The sequence below is a fragment of the Sorex fumeus genome, unplaced genomic scaffold (assembly GCF_029834395.1).
Source record: "Sorex fumeus unplaced genomic scaffold, SorFum_2.1 ptg000131l, whole genome shotgun sequence".
Lineage (NCBI taxonomy): Eukaryota > Metazoa > Chordata > Mammalia > Eulipotyphla > Soricidae > Sorex > Sorex fumeus.
The window spans coordinates 21,536,643-21,554,994 of record NW_026606188.1 but is presented as its reverse complement, the minus strand read 5'-3'; the positions used below and the strand labels follow the sequence as shown (position 1 = coordinate 21,554,994).

Sequence of the window (18,352 nt, the reverse complement as noted above, 5' to 3'; positions counted from 1 at the left end):
CTGTTCCTCCAGAATCTGTTTTCCAGTGGTTCAAACTGATCCTAATGTGACTGCAATAATCTCTGTTCAGTTTTGGTTTCAGTTGGGAAAGGGGCAACTTGTGGCATTTAGGGGCAACTCCAGTGGTTGTGCTGGGGTGGGGCTTTTCTCCCAGCTGTGCCAGGGATCCTGAAGCCAAGTACGCATTCAGCCTGGTGAGCTTTCTGCCTGGCCCTGCAATTTCCTTTTCCTAGCTTATTCTAGGAACTGTCTCTGTTAGCTCAACTATTCATCTATATAATATCAGACTACGACATGTTCCTAAACATACCTATAAATTCACATACTATTCTTGGTTTTTATCCATACCTTCTATTCCATCCCTCAATTCAGAAAATTCCTATTCAACTTTCAAAGTGAACTTGAAATATGCTCTCTTCACTCTGACCCTTTTCCCCACCAGAGAATTTTTCTCCTTATCAACGTTCCCCATTAAACTTTTTTTTTTTGGTGGGGGGAAGGGCACACCCAGTGGTGCTCAGGGCTTACCCCTGGCTCTGTGCTCAAGGATCACTCCTGGTGGTGCTTGGGGGACCATATGGGGTGCCAGGATTGCCCACCTGCTGTAGTATCTTTCCAGCCCCCTAATCTCTATTATAACATCAGACTGAAGTTGTTAGGAGCTTATAACATGTCTGGTCAAAAGTTTATCAAAATCAGGAAAGCATTTTCCTTTCTTGAATCTAATGTTTCTTTCCCTCCTTCCTTTCCTCCCTCCTTTTATTTTTATTTTTTTTTTTTGAGGTGGGAGGAGGCCACACCTGGCAGTCTCAGGGTTTACTCCTGGCTTTGCTCTCAGGAATCACTCCAGATGGACCTGAGGGAACATACGGGATTCTGTATGCTGCTCTGGCCCCTCTATTCTTCTGAGAATTGATATTAAACTTATTTAAAATTATCAAACTTTTATGTCATTAAGATAATGCCATAGGGAACTAGAGCGATAGTACAGTAGGTAAGGTGCTTGCCTTGCATGTGGCCAACCTGGGTTCGATCCCCAGCATACCACAGGGTCCCCTAAGCACTGCCAGAAGTGATTCTTGAGAGCACAGCCAGGAGTAACCCCTGAGCATTGCCGAGTGTGCCACACCACACATACCCCCAACCCCTGAACCCAAATGCCATATTTGTAGTGAAAGTTTAAAACCAAAAGAATCCCATGTCATTTAATAGGCAAAAAATGCTCTTACATACAAAGTATAATTAAACTGATGCGCGGACATGCCTTCATCTACATCTTGCAATACCAGTTTCTCTCCTTTCTCTATTCTCATCTCCCCCACGCCCCCTTAATGAAGAAGTTCTTTACAGAACGCTAAGGCAGAGATTAAGATCAGACTTTTTAGAGTCCAAGTCTCTGGTTTGAATCCTACTTCTGCTATCTAGACTATTAGATATGACTCAGCCTGTCAGTGTCTCTCAATAGGGCAATCACAGTAACAGCCCACGTGGCATATTGGATTGTAAGGATTAAATAAGGGAATGCATGCAAAGAATTTAAAAGTGTCCTCACTCTGCATAGGTCCCAATAAACGCTAGTTGATGTTATCAATTTTAAACAAATACAGCTTTCTCAGCACTTTTTTTTCAGTCCACATAATAGATTTTTATCTCCTAAATAATGAGATTTACATATGCCCACATATTTTATAATGTCAGTGTGAAACCATGTGTTGGAGTTTAAGAGGTCTCAATAACGAGAATCTGGGGTTTCCGACCTTCAAGACGAATAAATCACAAATGTACTACATAGATTCAATTGGTGTTTTAAGATAGTTTCAAAACATCTACTTTCCACTGAAATGCTGAAACATGTCTAAGTAAAACCTATAAAGCAACATGAAAAGTATACTCACTAGTTCTTTCTCTAATTGATCTGGGCATCTAATGGTCTAAAATCCTTATCTAGAAGACAAACTGAAAACCAATTCAAATATAATTTCCAAACTTAGAAACTGCCTATCATCACATCAGAAAACAATATTATTCTGCACTTAGGGCTGGAGAAATAATAAAGTGGGTAGGGCTCTTGCCTTGTACATGACAGACCCAAGTTCGATCCCTGGTTACCCATGCACTGCCAGGAGTAACTCCTGAGCATGTCCAGGTATGGGCCCTCCCCCAAATAAACCAAAAATAAACAAATAAATCTACACTTAATAATTCTATTGTCATGGGGAAGAGGTAGACGGAGGGCTAGAATGCATGCATGCAGTGGGCCCCGCACGATCTCCCAGCACTGTCAGATGTAGCCTGGTGCCCTGGTGGTCCCAACAGACCACATCAGCAGGACACAGCACTGACCCATCAGACTTTCACTGCTGAGTACCCTGGGGTGACCTCGACCCTCTCCGGAGCACAGGAAACCCCCCCACCCCACCCCACCCTTACCGCATTCACCAACAAGAATGAAAGGCCAAGACACGCAATTACTACATTCCCTGGTTTCTGCCAGGGGAACACGCCTAAGGCATCCCCAGGACAAGTCAGCTACAAACTGTTATTCCCTTTCTCACTTCCGGCCCGTTCCTACTCTCTCAGCCCCTAACACACTCGTAGGAAAAATACAAATGTCTATAATAAAACCTAAGTCCCCAAAAGAATCCCATATTGGAAGAACGCAAATGTCTGTAATAAAAACCGATGTCCCAAATACAATCCTATATTGGTTTTGGATTGTATTTGGGGACATAAATCTTCCTGTCAGCAGTCTCTCAATTTACAAAGCAAATAAATAATTCTCGATTTGAAGCAGTCATCTTACTTGTACTTTACCAGGTAATGTAAAGTATTTACTCAGAGCAAAGTAGATAATCTGATTGCTACCCAACAGCCAAGGACTCAGAAGCACACCTGCTTTTTGGGGTGGGGGTGGCGATCCGCGATCAGTTAACAGGGGAACACTCTAAAACAACAGTGATTCTGTGAGCAAAGAGCTTCACACTTTGCACAGTCAAGAGATTCGGGCCTTATCTGAGAGGCGAGGTGAGCTGCTAGCCCGTCGGGAAGGCACTCGGCACGGCGCACGCCCCTACGCGCACAGATCCTCCCGGGCCCCCGCCCGTCCCAGCACGCGCCCCGGCCGGCCGGACCCGCGGGCAGACAGGCCCCTGCCGCGGTCCCCGCCCGGTCCGTGGGCGCCAGGACGCGCGCCCCTGACTCACCTCGCCACTCCGCCGGGCGCTGATCGGGGCGCTCCGGGCCGGCTCCGGCAGGGGTGTCAGTGAGCGCACGGAGCCGACGCGCGGACGCACCCACGGGCAAACGCGCCCCCGCGGCCGAGCCCCGGCCCGCCCGCAGCCCGCGCCTACCTCGCCCGGCCCCGCCGCCGCCGCCCGGCAGCCGGCCTGCGCCGCGATCGTCGTCCCGGCCCGGCTCCTGCACTCGGCCGCCGTCGGCCCGGCGCCGCCGCCCCCGCCGCCTGCGAGGCCCCTCCCCGCCCCCCACGCCCCGCCCCCCCGTCCGAAGACGCTTCTTATTAGTCCCAAGGCTCACACCTCGCCCTCGGGCCCGCCCCCGCCGCCCCGCAAGACCCCGCCCCGCCCGCCCGAGGCCCCGCCTCGCCCGCCCGCGCCCGCTTCTTATTGGCTCCTGTGCCCCCCAGCCTTCGGGCCCGCCCCGGCATCGGGGGCGGAGCGAACGAGAGGCAGCTTCCTGGCCGGAGACCCGCTTGCTCCCCGCCGGGGCCCTCGAAGGCAGGCGACACGCGTTGCGGCCGTGAGGCCCGGGTTCCTAGCCAGAGGACGCCCCGGCGGCAGGCTAGTCTTGGCGGTGCCGGCGGGCTTCAGCGGTCTCCGGTTCCCGGAGCGCGCTTGCAGCCCAGTGCACTGAGGGTAGACGCGGCGTGAATAACGCGGCGAGCAGCCCAGCTTGCCATCCCAGCACACCCCTGCTTTGATACTCACCGTGCTTGAGGTCGGCCCCACGCCCTGTGTGACACATGCATGAACACCTCGCCCGCGACGCTCTCACCCTCGGTATGTGCGCAGGGCGCCGTGCCCACGCCGCCGGCAGCCCAGTTTCACTCCAGGTTGCGAGTCAAGCAGGAGTTGAGCTGGTTTCCCAGGAACTTGCTAAACACCGCACCCTTCCTCGTCCCGCCCTATCCCACCCCACCCGACTTCACCCCACCCCACCGGGGCTTCTTGGGCCTGGTGAACAAACTCCTCAAATCTGTTCACATAGTGTACAGAAGACAGCCAGAAAGAGAGGGATTTGGTTACACATCCCATATGCTCGGCACAGCCAACTTCGCCAAAGCAATAAAAGCTGCATCTCCCAAACTGTTGTGAATGCATGACGGTAGAGTAGGGAATTGTGTTCTGTGGTGCAAAAAAGCTAATAAGAAATTGGAACTCTATAAAAACAAATGTGAACATTGCTTGTAGTGATCTTTATGGATTACCCCGCCTCATCTTTATTTAATAGGAAATGGTCCAAACAGCAGTCTCAGATGAAATTTAGTAGAGAAATAGTGTGAGCTTGGCAGTTATTTTGAAATTCAACAGGAGCATTTCAAAGTTCAAATTTGGGAGCTCAGGGGCTGGAGCTATAGTACAGCAGGTGAGGCATTTACACGGCTGGAGCTCAATCTCCGGCATCTCATATGGTCCCCTGTGCACTGCTAGGAGTGTTTCCTGAATGCAGAGCCAGGACGCGGCGAGCAGCCCCTGAGCATCACCAAGGGTGGCTCTCCAAGAAAGCCAAAACGAAAAAGTTCAGAGCTCAGTGCACTGAGCTTTGTATGCAAGAGGGGAACCTATCCCTATCCCTTTTTACCCCCACATCTGGGTATCTACATGGTCCTCAGAGCACAGCTAACAGTGACCCCCAAGTTCCCAGCTGGGAGTAGTCCTGGAGCGCTGAGCACCATGGTATGTGGCAATACACAGGCACACACACACACTCTCTCTCTCTCCAAACTTTGCTTAAGGGAGATTACTTGGCAAGGTGAGACCAGCTGAATTGCAAGTGCCCAACGTGAAACAAAATCCGGCACAGGGTATAATCAGTGAATCAGCATGTGTTCTACTGCCCTCTCATGGGTTAGACGGATATACACAAAATGGGAGTATTGCCCTTTTAGTCTAAAAATAAAATGTTTTAGCTAGCAACTATATTTTTAAAATAATGAGTCCAAAGCAAAATCAAGTATTCTGTAAGGCAGTGGTTTTCTGTTTTTTCACTGCACTATTCTAGCGATTCCTAATGCATCAGCAAACAGAACTTTGGTAATAAGCTACAGATTCTGACTCTATGACTAGTACGAACATGTTGGGGTCACACCCATCCTTACAGCTACCTACAGTACCTGCAAGATTATTTTTTCTTCTATTTGAAATTCCATCACGGGGCTGGAGCACTTGCACAGCGGGTAGGGCGTTTGCCTTGCACATGGCCAACCCGGGTTTGATTCCCAGCATCCCATATGGTTCCCTGAGCACCGCCAGGAGTGATTCCTGAGTTCATGAGCCAGGAATAACCCCTGAGTATCGCTTGGTGTGACCCCAAAAAGCAAAAAAAAAAAAAAAAAAAAAAGAAGAAGAAAAAGAAAAAGAAAGAAATTCCATCGTTTTGTAAGATGATTTACAAATTATTTTTCACATTTGCATCCACATATATTGTAATTTCACTCTGTAAACAACCTGAGTGGAATCTTAATCTTTATTCCTCCATCCATGCCTTTAACAGAACATACGTATTACCATAGTATTTAATAGGTTAAATGTAATATCAGCCCAGCCACTAGATGGCACAATTGTTTATATATAAATATATAATCTGATAGACTAGTATTCCTCCAAAATTTGACTGAAGAAGTCACATTTCTAAAAAGTTGTATGTAAGGGCTGGAGTAATAGTACAGCAGGTAAGGTGCCTGTTTTGCATGTGGCAGACCTGGGTTTTATTCCCGGTATCCCATAGAATCCCATGGGCACCACTAGGAGTGATTCCTGAATGCAGTCAGGACTAACCCCTAAGCATCACCAGTTACGGCCCCAAAACCAAAATAAATAAATTTTAAAGAAGTTAAAAGTTGTATGTGTGTCTTATTTTCGTAAGTGAAATCATTTATTGTCAAGAATACCCTTAAATCTAAGAGTCATTTTGTAAAATATATTTGAGTAAAGTAAATCATATATACAGATTTTCTTTAGTATACCTGTTTTGGTTTTGTTTAATAAAACCCCCGACTAGGGGCCAGAGAGTACAGCAGGTAGGGAACTTGCATTTCATGTGGTTTAGCCGGGTTCATTCCCCAACACCCCACATGGTCCCTGAACACCACCAGGGATGATCCCTGAACACAGAACCAGGAATAAACCTTGAGTACTTCCCCCCCCCCAAAAAAAAAGAAAAAAGCACCTCATCAGTTGTATCTTATTGAAAAGACTTTTTCAGTGGCCTGACTGCAGACTCATTTTACCATCCATTTTATATTCTCTCAACAAATCTTTTTCATATTTATGCATATGTACATGCATTCCTCTATATTTCTGTTATTATTGTTGTTGTTTGGGCTGTACCTAATAGCGCTTAGTTCTGGCTCCATACTCAGGGATCACTCCTGTCAGAGCTTGAGGGATCATATGTGGTGCAAACAATCAGAATCAACAGCTGGGGAACATAACAAAATAGGACACTAACACCCAAGAATAACTGAAATAAGTGCTAGGAGGTTTACTCCATGGCTTGGAGGCCAGCTGCACATGCTAGGGGAAAAGGCAGCTCAGACGGAGAAGGGAGCACCAAATAAAGGGTGTTGGGAGGATCCTCCCAGAATGGGAGATGCATGCTGAAAGTAGACTATAGACCGAACATGATTGTCACTCAATGCCTCTTTTGCAAACCACAGCACCCAAAAGAAGAGAGAAAACAAAAGGAAATGCCCTGCCACTGGGGTGGGGTGGGATGGGATTGGGGGGGAGAGATACTGAGATCAGTGGTGGTGGAGAATGGGCACTGGTGGAGGGATGGGTACTCGATCATTGTATAACTGAAACCCAAGCACAAAAATTTGTAAGTCTACAACTGTACCTCACGGTGTTTCACTAATAAAAATTTAAAAAAAAATAGAATCAAACCTGGTCAGCCTCATGCAAGGCAAGTACCTTATTTGCTGTGCTATCGCTCTAGCCCATGTTTTTACCAGAAAGTTACAGACTATAAAATCAGACAAACTAAGTCTCCACAGCTATCATTTACTATATGTGTCCTTCTGCAGACTATTACTATCACCTCAATTTGATTCCCCTTCCCTATCCTGGATATAATATCCATTTTATAAAGTTGTGAAAATATGACATAAAATCATGCCAGTGGAACAATAACTAATATGACCCTTGACTACTGAGAAGGAATTCAATTACTGATAGCTATAATTATTCCCACTTTACAACAAAAAATTAATTATTTTTGTTTTTTTGGAGGGTATGGAGAGCACAAATGCAGTCCCCGACTACCACAAATTATGCATCAAGCTTCCCACAGTTGAGGAAATTACATGGTCAGTACATCTGGATTGTAATGGATAAGTCTCGTCCTGGGAAAACCAGCTTTGTGATCATGGTATCTCCTCTACCAGGTAAGTATTCATTCTTTTTCTTGTTTTAGTTAATTTTATTCTGTTGCTTTAAGACCTTCTGCAATTAAATTGAGTTCATAACACCAGGTTTCAAAGCGGTAGGCCATGCGGATTTGAGCTACATTTGTTCTCCGGATATCGTTTCCAATAGGGCCTTCTTCAAGGTAATTATTGCCCAGAAACTTTGCTTTCTCCTGTAAGAGGAAAAGAAGCTGAGTGAGTACTGTTGTTATTTTCACCAGGATATAAATAATAATTGCTTCATCCACCGAGATTTCTTCTTGATGTTAGCTACTGGAAAAAAGGGAGAAAAACCAAGCATTGGGGCTGGAGAAATAGTATGACTGGAAAGACACTTGCCTTTCAAGCATGTGACCTGGATTCAGTCCCAAGCACCCCAGATGGTCCCCTGAGACCCACCCAGGAGTAATCCCTGAGCACAGAGTCAGGAGTTGACCCTGAGCACAGCCAGGTGTAACCGCAAAAAAAAATCATAAGCCAAAGCATTCCCTCGGTGCCCCAATGTGCAATATGTTGAGAAATCATGTATATATTTCCCCCTTGCCCAAAGGGGCCAGAGAGATTATGTCTTTCTAGTTCTTGCCTATAATAGCTGTATATGATCTGTGGAATGACTTTTCTCCATGTGCTTCCCCTTCTAACTTATCAATAGTCAAGTTCCCAACTGCGCTATTCAGAGGGGCAGCCCATCAAGGTCAGGTCTACCTCATGAGAAATTCCACATTGCAGAACACTGTTTCTTGCCACCTCACACATATCACAGGTGCTCAGCTTGAAGACTTGCGCAGCAATGGCATATTCCTCCATTAAAGGCTCCTTTGATTTTTATTGGAGGTGAAAAAAGAAAATAAAGAGAATGGGGATGCATTAAAAGAAAATGAAGGACCAAAGAGATAGTGCAGGATGTAAGGAGCCTGCCATGCCTCCCACAGACCCCAGCTCAAATCCTCAGCACCACACATAGTTCCCTGAGTGCCAGCAGGGACCACTCCTGAGCACAGAGCCAGGAAGAGTCCCTGAGCACTACTAGCTGTGACCCCAAACCAACAACAATATGAAGAATATGCATCTTGCACAAAAAGCAAAATAGAATGTCTTGTATTGACTTCAAATTCTAAGTGGGCAACAAATGAGGAAAATATATCGTTCAAGATTGCCCTAGTGTACCTTGGTGAAGTGGAATTGCATTGGATCATCTGTTGACAGGGAGATCATGAGCCCTTTCTGCAGGAAATCTAAAAAAGGATTTTTGGCGTATTCTAGAAATAGGCTGTTGTTACTTAGTGGTGACATAGCGATGGGAATCTGGGCTAAGAAAAACAGGTACTGCAACACAGGACTCTGAAATGAAACAGTTAAAAAAAAAAAAAGTAAGGACACTGAAGAGGATATGAGCCCAGAAAGTTAAACCCCCCATAGTTGACCTAGCAATTTCACTTTCAACAAAATTCTCTTAAATCCCCTAGTAAAAGCTGAACAGTTTGTAAGTGGAAATCCTGTTTAGAACAAATGCATTTGGGAACAACAACTTTTCAGAAACACTGAGTCATGAAAGGAGTTTAAATTGCCTAAGTTATTGTCTGTCTCATGCAAAAGGCTTCACCTTGAAACATATTTTTTCCCCTCTACAGGAGAGTTCTGACTGTCACAAGAAGCATTTCTGCACATGCTGTAACAAGAAATCTGGCCCAAACTAGTTTAACATAAGCCAAGCTATCTCTGAGTTATCCCTAGCCAGAGTTCTAAATACAAGGCAAAAGGTCCACATTTACTCATCTCTGCTAACTCCTGATAGGTAATCATGAACAAGTCCCTTTGTTTCTCTGGGCCCACTATAAAATAAACTGCACTGAGTAATCTCAAAAACCCTTTCTGCTTTTTGATTCCAGGGTTAATAACTTGATTCCAGGGTTAATAATGACTAGGAACTGAATGGTGGAATAAAGTAGTATTATTCTTCTAGCTCTGATATAAAAGTTATTGTTAAGAAGAGAGTGCGCAACTCACCTTTTTTAAATTGAGGCCATGAGAGATATTATCTGCAGTCATGAATGCTGTCATGAGGTGGGTGAGTGCCCCAGCCTCTCCACAGTGAGGTCGGAACAAAAACGTGTTCATGCCACGCTCCCTAGGGAAAGGAAACTTCTTTAGACATCCCAGGAGGGGCTGGAGGGATAGTATAGCAGGCCAGGCCTTTGACTTGTATGCAATTGACCTGAGGCTTGATTCCCAGCACCGCACATGGTTGCCCAAGCCCACAAGGAGTGACCACTGAGTGCAGAGCCAGGACTAAGCCCTGAGCACTTCTGACCGGTTGTGAGCCCAAACCCAAAAGGGGCAAAAGATAAAAAGATCTTCCAAGTGACTGAGGATAATCTCACAGTTTTGTTGTACACAGGGTGATTTGTAACAAAATCTGGTTAATTCCCCAAGAGTATGATAGCCAATGGGGTCAGCCAGGCTGGCAACTTTAAATCCTAATTTTAATTATTGATAAACATAGATTTAAAAAAAAGGAGCAGAGAGAGAGAGTATGAGAGTATGAGCAAAGTCAAGGTATGCTTATCTTAACCAAAAATATCTTCAGTTTCATCAGAACTGTGCCATCCATCATTTCTTTTGCTAAACTTCAAGGAATATTTACAGAAAATATTTACAGAAATATTTACAGAAATCCCATCAGAATATTCCTCTATTCATTGCTCACCAGTTACATCAAGAAGGATACAACATTTAGAATATTTTTCAAATAAATTATATAAGGATTAGTGTCAATCCTAAAATGCTAAAGAAAAAGAATTTTGAAAGTTACTGAAGTCTTCAAATTGTCCATTACTACTCTTAAGTAAATGAAAAGGGGAAAAAAAGGTTAAAGGAAAGAAACACTGATTTGGAGGGCAGAAGAGAGGGCTCAGAAAAGTGGGGCTCATTCCTTATGGGCACAATGCCCTGAGTTTGACCCTTGGTTCTACTCAGCCCCCTGAGTGGCTCCAGGCATTGGAGGACCCCAGGATTTCCGGAGCAAGCATGGTGGTTGTCAGCACGTAGGCAGAGCCTCACCACACTGCCAGGAGGAGAACCAGAACCAGTCAGGCCCAATTTGGTTCTGAGTATTGCCGGAGTTGCCCCTGAACTCCCAAGCACTGCTCAAGAGGCCCTTAAATGAAGTAAATAAAGATTTGGATTGAGTGAAGCAGGCAATGCAGTGAAAACCCTGGGCCACCTAACATGCCAGTACGGAGGGGAGAGATCCTCCAACAGTCTCCTCCCAGCTTCAGTTCTCGGCACTTACTTTCTCAAGCTATTGAGCACCATGATGTTCGCATACATGTAGTAGGCATAGTAGGTATAAGACGGATTCTTTTCCATTGTCCATTCATGGGGTTTGGGACTCTTGGAAGAGAACATGTGGCCACTGTGTTTGGATTCATCATCCACACTGTCAAAGCCAGTGATCTGTCAAGCAAACAGAGTCATCCTATGAGTTCAGTCACCTTTAGGATCCCAAACCTCAGACCAACTTTTGGCTCCCAAAGGCGAGAACTAAACATCATATCCAAGCCCCAGTAGTTAACCACGGTATGGGAGGAGGGCTGGTCCATATGCAACAGTATGAAGTCCCACAAGATCATTCTTACATGCTTGAGAAAGACACAGAGGTGTGGGTGAGCCTGGGGGTTGACAGTGGCCTCAAATATGGGCATGAAAACATTCTCCAACATTTTTCCGAAGTGTGGAAGGAAATTCTTCGAACGAAACACATCACTACAGCAAGGAGGAAAGGAAGACTTTTAGGACGGTCACCCCAGTATGAGAGAATCAGAAGACCAACGGCAATGTTCTGGAAAATTCTTATCATGTCCATCCACGATGCACTCAGGTATATTTTTCTTGGCTACCCACAGAGAGAGGACTAGATGGGTCCTCTCTCTGTTTGGGTGGATCATTGGAAGTAGCTACTTCTTCCTGAAGCACCTGGGGGGCATCTCTTTTACAAATTCTTTGTGGTTTAGCAAATAACAACAACAATAAACTTGGGCTACAGATACAGCTTGTCTTGCATGTGCCTGACCCAGGTTCAATCTCCAGCACTATATATGGTCCCTAATCCCCAACAAGATGCAGAACCAGGAGTGAGCCCTGAGCACTGCAGAGTATGACCTACAAATCCCAAAATAAAATAAATTTTTTTAAATTGAAGAAAAGACCTAAACCAAGTTTAACTGAGCCTTCACAATGAAGTCAAAGGATGAAGACTGTTAAGTTTCCTTGATTTATAAGTGTATATGTGTGCTGCACAGAATAGTGAGCATGAAACAGTTATCAGGGGTTCTGATGGGCTGCTTTCATGGGCATCTAGAAAACTTAAGCAGCACTAAGTATATGCCAGTCAGTTTTCTTAGTGGTCAGAAATGTTAGCTAATTTGACTCCCATAGTAGCAGTAAGTTAGATTCTGTTATTATTTCATTTAATTTTAATTAAAAAAATTTTTTTGGTTTTGAATGACACCCATGCCACACCTTTCTCTGAGCTTAGGAATCACTCCTGACGGTGTCCAGGAAACCACATGGGATGATGGAGATTGAATCCAGGTTAAGCACATGCAAGGCAAGTGCCCTCCCCACTGTACTATTGCTCTTGCCCCTATTATTCCAGTTTGGAGCCACATCTGGTACTGTTCAGAGCCTAAAACTGGCTTGGTGCTTGGGAGTCAGCCATTCCTGGGGATTGGAAAACCACATGGTGTGAGGGATCAAACTTAAGATGTCCTGAACGCAAAGCATTCCAGCCCTTTGAGCTATTTGCCTGGCCCTATTATCCCGTTTTAAAGGTGATGCAACTAAGAACCAAAGAGCTCATATAACTTTCTAAAGCTAATACTATTAGTAAGTGGTGGAGTCAGGACTCAAGCACATCCAGTCTGAGTGAGTCATACAACATGCCCCTCACCACCGCTCTGCCTAAAGATGTTAGATTGGAAGTATATCCCCAGTCCTTAAAGTTACCTCTTTGACTTAAAAGACAGAATAAAATTTATTTATTGCCTCAGGATGTGCACCCCGAACTCAAGAGGTAGATAGCCAGAAAAGTTATTAATATTGGGTTTACATGATAGTACAGGGGTTAAGACATTTGCCTTGCATACTGCCAACTTTGATTATATTCCTGTTATGGTCCCCTGAGCGTTGTCAGGAGTGATCCTTGAGCTCAGAGCCAGGAGTAAGTCCTGAGCACAGCCAGGCATGGCCCCCTCCCAAACCCCAGAACAACAGAAAGTAAATATGTCAATATTTAAGTTAGATAAAAAAGCAAAGATACTGAACATCCTGGAGGGCACTCAGGGATTTAGCAGGTTCCACTAATGAATATTTGCTGATTATGAAGAACTTACAACAGACACTGACTTGGCAGAGAGTGCTAGAGGTTCTGATATTAGAATGTCATCTCCCAGTAGTGAAGAATATATGAAAGAATAAATTCAACAAAGAGGAAGACCAGGAGAAAGAAAATGTATGATAAAATGTCCTTCTAGATTGGTTTCAATCATTCTCAATAAGATATTTGTAATCTTCCTAAAGTTGTATATTTTATTTTTCTTATTTTTAAATTTTTTTAAAGTTGTATATTTTAAACTGTGCACACATGCGCGCGCGCGCGCACACACACACACACACACACACACACACACACACACACACACCATTTCTGGTCAGATACTGATCTTTCTAACTCCTGCCAGAGAAACAGTACAGGAGGTTAAGGTACTTGCTTTGCATGTGGCCGACCTTGCTTTGCTCCTAGGCGCCATATGTGGTCCGCTGAAAATCTCTGGGAGTGATACCTGAGCACAGAGCTAGGGGTAATCCCTAAGCACCCTGGTATGGCACAACATCCCCACCAAAAGTGATGCCCAGAAACCAGGAACCCAGCACTCATTTTCTACTTTAACAAAGCTTATTTCTGTCCCAATTTGTTTCTTTTTCTCATGTAGGAGAGCTGATGCGGAGAGGTGATGCTTCAGAGTCTCCGCCAGGCAGTACATACTAGATCCTGGGCACCTGGATCATCCACGTCATGTTGGGACAGTGAATACGGTTGCTGACAAACCAGGTGGACAGTTTGTGCCACTCATCAGGACTGCGACCATAGATGGACAGGCGAGGCTCTGCATGCTGGTACTTGGCTTCCTCTAGATCAGCACCTACCTCCTACAAAGAAAGTTAAAGGCAAGTCCAGTCAGATAACCTAAGAAGTCCCTCCAAAGTAGGGGAGATGATATAGACACTAAATAGAGGATGTACACTAGAAGTTGGAGGAAAACTATCAGAAATTGAGGTTTAGGAGAACTGGAGTTGAGGGGGGATGTACCAGGGAGAAACAAAGAGTCATGTAACCAGGGCTGAAGAGATAGTACGGTTTCTGCCTTGCATGCAGCTGACCCAGGCTCAATCCCTGGCAATACCACCCCTCAGCATTTATGCCAAGGATATGAAAACACAAATTTGAAAGCATATTTGCACCTTTATGCTCATAGCATCATTATTCACAATAGCCAAAATGGAATCAAACTAAATAACCATCAGTAGAGGGCTGTATAGAGATGCTGCAGTATATATGTATATGTATATGTATATGTATATGTATATGTATATGTATATGTCTATGATGTATATGTATGTGTATATGTATGTATGTACATACGTGTGTGATATGATCCAGCAACACAGCCATTAAAAGATGAAACCATGCCCTTTGGGAAAAATTGATGGATCTAGAGGTGACTTTGCTAAAGGAAATAAGTAAGGAATTGAAAGGCTCTCATGTATGGGATATCAATGTCACTTAATCACTTAATCACTTAACTTCCCGTTAGTCGTCGATTTGCTCGAGCGGGCACCAGTAACGTCTCCATTTGTCCCTGTCGCATGCTAGTGTAGCCCAATGGCATCTGTTCACTCTGGGAACATGAAGAGCCTCAAACCGATCGTTCATGATCTTGATGAAGAAGTCTGACCATCTGGTAGGTGGGCGGCCACTCGGTCTTTTGATATCCCGTGGAATCCAGTCGGTAACAGCTCTAGTCCAGCGGTCGTCTTGAAATCTCATTACGTGACCAGCCCATCTGATTTTTGACACCTTGGCAAATGAGAGAGCATCCTTGATTCTTGATCGTCGACGGATGTCGGAACTCCAGATTTTTTCTCTCATTTGAGTGAAATGTGATATTCCAAGCATAGCTCTTTCTATTCTTCTTTGGGAGACCTGAATAGCGTTCTCATCCTGTTTGCGTAGGGCCCAGGTCTCTGAGGCATATGTTAATGCAGGAAGAACAGTGGAATCAAAGAGATGTGCCCGGAGCCGGAGGTTCTTCGTCCTCTTAGCTATTTCTTCGACGTTCTTGAAGGCGTGCCAAGCCGCTCTCTTCCTCCTGCGCAGCTCGGGTGCCAGGTCATTTGTCATGTTGACTTCTCGACCTAGGTACACATAGCTGTTGCATTTGGAGATGGTTGTTCCGTTGAGAGCGAATGGGGCGTCAGGAACAAGGCTGTTTCTCATAAACATTGTCTTCGTAAGATTCAGCTGTAGTCCTACCTTTCCACACTCACGGTCAAAGTCGGCCAGCATTTGTGCCGCTTGGCTGATGTTTGGTGTTATTAAAACAATGTCATCAGCAAAGCGGAGGTGGTGTAGTTGCCGACCATCTATCTTCACTCCCATTCCTTCCCATTCCAGTCGTCGCATGATGTTCTTGAGGGTGGCACTGAAGAGTTTCGGTGAAATGGTATATCACCCTGCTGAACCCCTCTCTTGACCTCAATGATCAATTCTTTGTAGAATGGTGAGATCCTGGTAGTGAATCCGCAATACAGCTCACGGAGGATCTTGATGTATTGGGCTTGAATGCTCTGATTGGCTAGGGCTTCAATGACCGCTTCCGTCTCAACAGAATCAAAGGTCTTCTTTAAATCAATGAACGTTAAACAGAGTGGCATCTTGAACTCCCGAGAAACCTCAATGAGCTTGGTTATCATGTGGATATGGTAGATGGTGCTGAATCCTTTGTGGAACCCGGCTTGCTCGCATGGTTGTCCTTCATCTAGTGTTCTGCCAATCCTATTTAGGATGACTCGAGTGAACAACTTGTAGATGACAGACAATAGGCAGATTGGGTGATAGTTGCCAATGTCATGGATGTCACACATCATTTCATTTCATTTCATTTCATCATCCTGTTAATCGTCGATTGCCTCGAGCAGGCCCCAGTAACGTCTCTTTCATCCTAGCCCTGAGATTATATTCACGGCTCTTTAGGAGAATGAGCCCCATCATTGTTACTGGTATTTGGCATATTTGGTAGGCCACGGGGAGTTTGCCAGACTCTGCCCTGTGGGCAGGCTACATTCGATAGCCTGCAAGTTTGTCCAAAGTAGGAATGAGATAATAAGATGTCCTGGTCAGGGCAGGGAGAAAAGCTCAACCCGCTCCCCTCCAAGGGACTCCGGGAAGGAACACCCAGGCGCGGGGGCAGAGACTGCACTTTTCTCGTCCGGGATCTGGATTTTATAGTCTCTGAGTCTTGGCCGCTGATGGGATTACACGGCGCCAGGGGGCCAGGTGGTGGGTGTGACCCCCGCCTACTGGAATTTGGAGGATCTGGGTGGAAGATGCTCGACTCCAAATCGAGTAGGCTTGGAGGTCTCGGCCCCGGAACCCGCGTGGCTTTGTCCCTCTGCCAGTACCTTCAGGTGTGCGGAGAGTGGTCTCAGCATGGTGGTGGCTGGTCCTGGAGGTCTTCGGCTGCCGTAGCCCTGGTCACACATCATAAGACACTAAATACCCATCTTCTGAAATTGTCATACCGTATTTGATAGGGTTCAAATATGGTAACACCTACAAGGGCGATTAGAGGTTGCCCCAAAAGCCTCTATCCCTCTCGGAAAGACTGGCAAGCTACCGAGAGTATTCCACCCGCACGGAAGAGCTTGGCAAGCTATCCGTTGTGTATTCGATATGCCAAAACCAGTAACTACAACTGGTCTCATTCACCTGACCCTGAAGGCTTCACCGACATGGCAGCACTGAGAAGGATGAGAAAGGAGAGGCCTATAAAATCTCGAGATCGAACTAGGCTGCCACAACGAAGGAAGACAAAAATGATCGTCTGTACTTTCAATGCACGTACACTAGCATCAGATACATCCATCGAGGACCTGATGGTACAAGCGCGAATGATCAAGTACGACATCATTGGTCTGACCGAGACAAGAAGGCACGAATCTCACCATGCCGTTTTCGACACTGGAGAAGAATTGTTCCTCGGAAAAGCGATAAAAGAGGTGTCAGAGGCGTCGGTGTCCTTGTCAACACAAACTTGGCCAAGAGCATTGATTCATTTGAATGCCTAACAACCCGAATCAGATGTTTACATTTGAATAGATGTGGCTCACTGCCTGCAGTTTCTATCTTCGTTGTCTACGCACCAACATCTCATTATGATGAAAGAGAAATCGAGAAGTTCTACATGGAGCTGGAGAAGTTCTATAAAGAAGACCACACCTTCTACAAGATCATTGTGGGTGATTTTAATGCCAAGATAGGACCGAGAAGATCAGCTGAAGAACTTCACATCGGGACCCATGGCCTAGAATGGAACGAACAGGGTGAGAGACTGTCTGAGTTCATCATGTTGACCAAGACCATCCATGGTAACTCACAGTTCCAGAAGGCAGAATCTAAACGTTGGACATGGGAGTCTCCCAGTGGATGAGTCCACAACGAAATAGACCACATCATATTCAATCGACAGTTTTGCCTGACTGATGTCGCTGTTGTCCCAAAATTTCGAACGGGATCGAACCACCATCTCCTTCGTGCAAAATTCTACTTCACAGAGCGGGGAGAAAGGGCTGCAAAGTTCAAAGAGAGAACTCCCAGAACAACCAGCAACTGGGAACTCTTTGGCACTGTTGCGGCAACATGGGAAGATGCCATTGTTGACAACATTGACGAGGAATACGATCGACTGGTTCAGCACCTCTATGAATGTGCGAGGAACGCCAAGAGAGAGATGGCCACAAAAAAACGCCTGTCTTCGAAAACTCTTGAGCTAATTCGCCAGCGTGGTTTGGCACATGCCTCAGGCAACCGCAAGCTAACATCCGAGCTCGCAAAGCAGTGCAGAGATGCAATCAAGGAAGACCTCAAAGAGAGAAGAGCAGAAGTGCTGGTAGATGTGGCAGAAGCTGGGAAAAGTATTCATAACGCCCGCCTGTCCTTTGCCAACTACAAGACCAAGATGACTGCCCTCCAACGTCCTGATGGATCCATCACATCCTCCAGAACGTCAATGGAGAAGATTATCCATGACTTCTACTCAAATCTCTTCGATAGCCATGTCCACTTGCTGACATACCAAATTCCACAGGATGGATATGTCGTTCCCAACGTTCTCCCTTCCAAAATCCGACACGCCATTTCGTTGGTAAAGAAGCAAACAGCACCCGGCCCAGACAAGGTCAGACCTGAACACCTGAAGAACCTGCCATCAGTACTCATCAATACACTGGCTCGGCTCTTCACTCGCTACCTATCTGAATGCAAGGTTCCATTCCAATGGAAAACCAGCAGGACCATACTACTGTTCAAGAAGGGATATCAATGTACTTGTAAGAAACAACAAAACTAAGTCCTAGACTTGGAGAAAG

At 45.5% G+C, this 18,352-nt stretch overlaps 2 protein-coding genes and 1 non-coding gene across 4 annotated transcripts in view; all 3 read right to left on the bottom strand.

The window, feature by feature from the left end:
- Window positions 1-3,452, bottom strand: part of DENND2C (DENN domain containing 2C) — a 97,063-nt gene extending 93,611 nt beyond the window's left edge. For both annotated transcript variants that reach the window (XM_056139166.1, XM_056139167.1), the window contains exon 1: window positions 3,351-3,452. The gene's annotated coding sequence lies outside the window, so the exon portion shown is untranslated. The remainder of the gene's footprint in view (window positions 1-3,350) is intronic.
- A 4,018-nt stretch (window positions 3,453-7,470) lies between these two features.
- On the bottom strand, window positions 7,471-7,632 carry LOC130015825 (U1 spliceosomal RNA). The gene has a single exon (XR_008791153.1). It is a non-coding gene; the product is annotated as a U1 spliceosomal RNA (small nuclear RNA).
- AMPD1 (adenosine monophosphate deaminase 1) overlaps window positions 7,592-18,352 on the bottom strand; it is a 33,618-nt gene continuing 22,857 nt past the window's right edge. The window contains exons 9-15 of the mRNA XM_056106527.1: window positions 13,692-13,855; window positions 11,284-11,410; window positions 10,938-11,101; window positions 9,653-9,773; window positions 8,813-8,986; window positions 8,351-8,461; window positions 7,592-7,818 (exon numbers count right to left, since the gene is read on the bottom strand). Coding sequence (XP_055962502.1) covers window positions 7,660-7,818; window positions 8,351-8,461; window positions 8,813-8,986; window positions 9,653-9,773; window positions 10,938-11,101; window positions 11,284-11,410; window positions 13,692-13,855 — 1,020 coding nt within the window. The 3' untranslated portion in view covers window positions 7,592-7,659. The remainder of the gene's footprint in view (window positions 7,819-8,350; window positions 8,462-8,812; window positions 8,987-9,652; window positions 9,774-10,937; window positions 11,102-11,283; window positions 11,411-13,691; window positions 13,856-18,352) is intronic.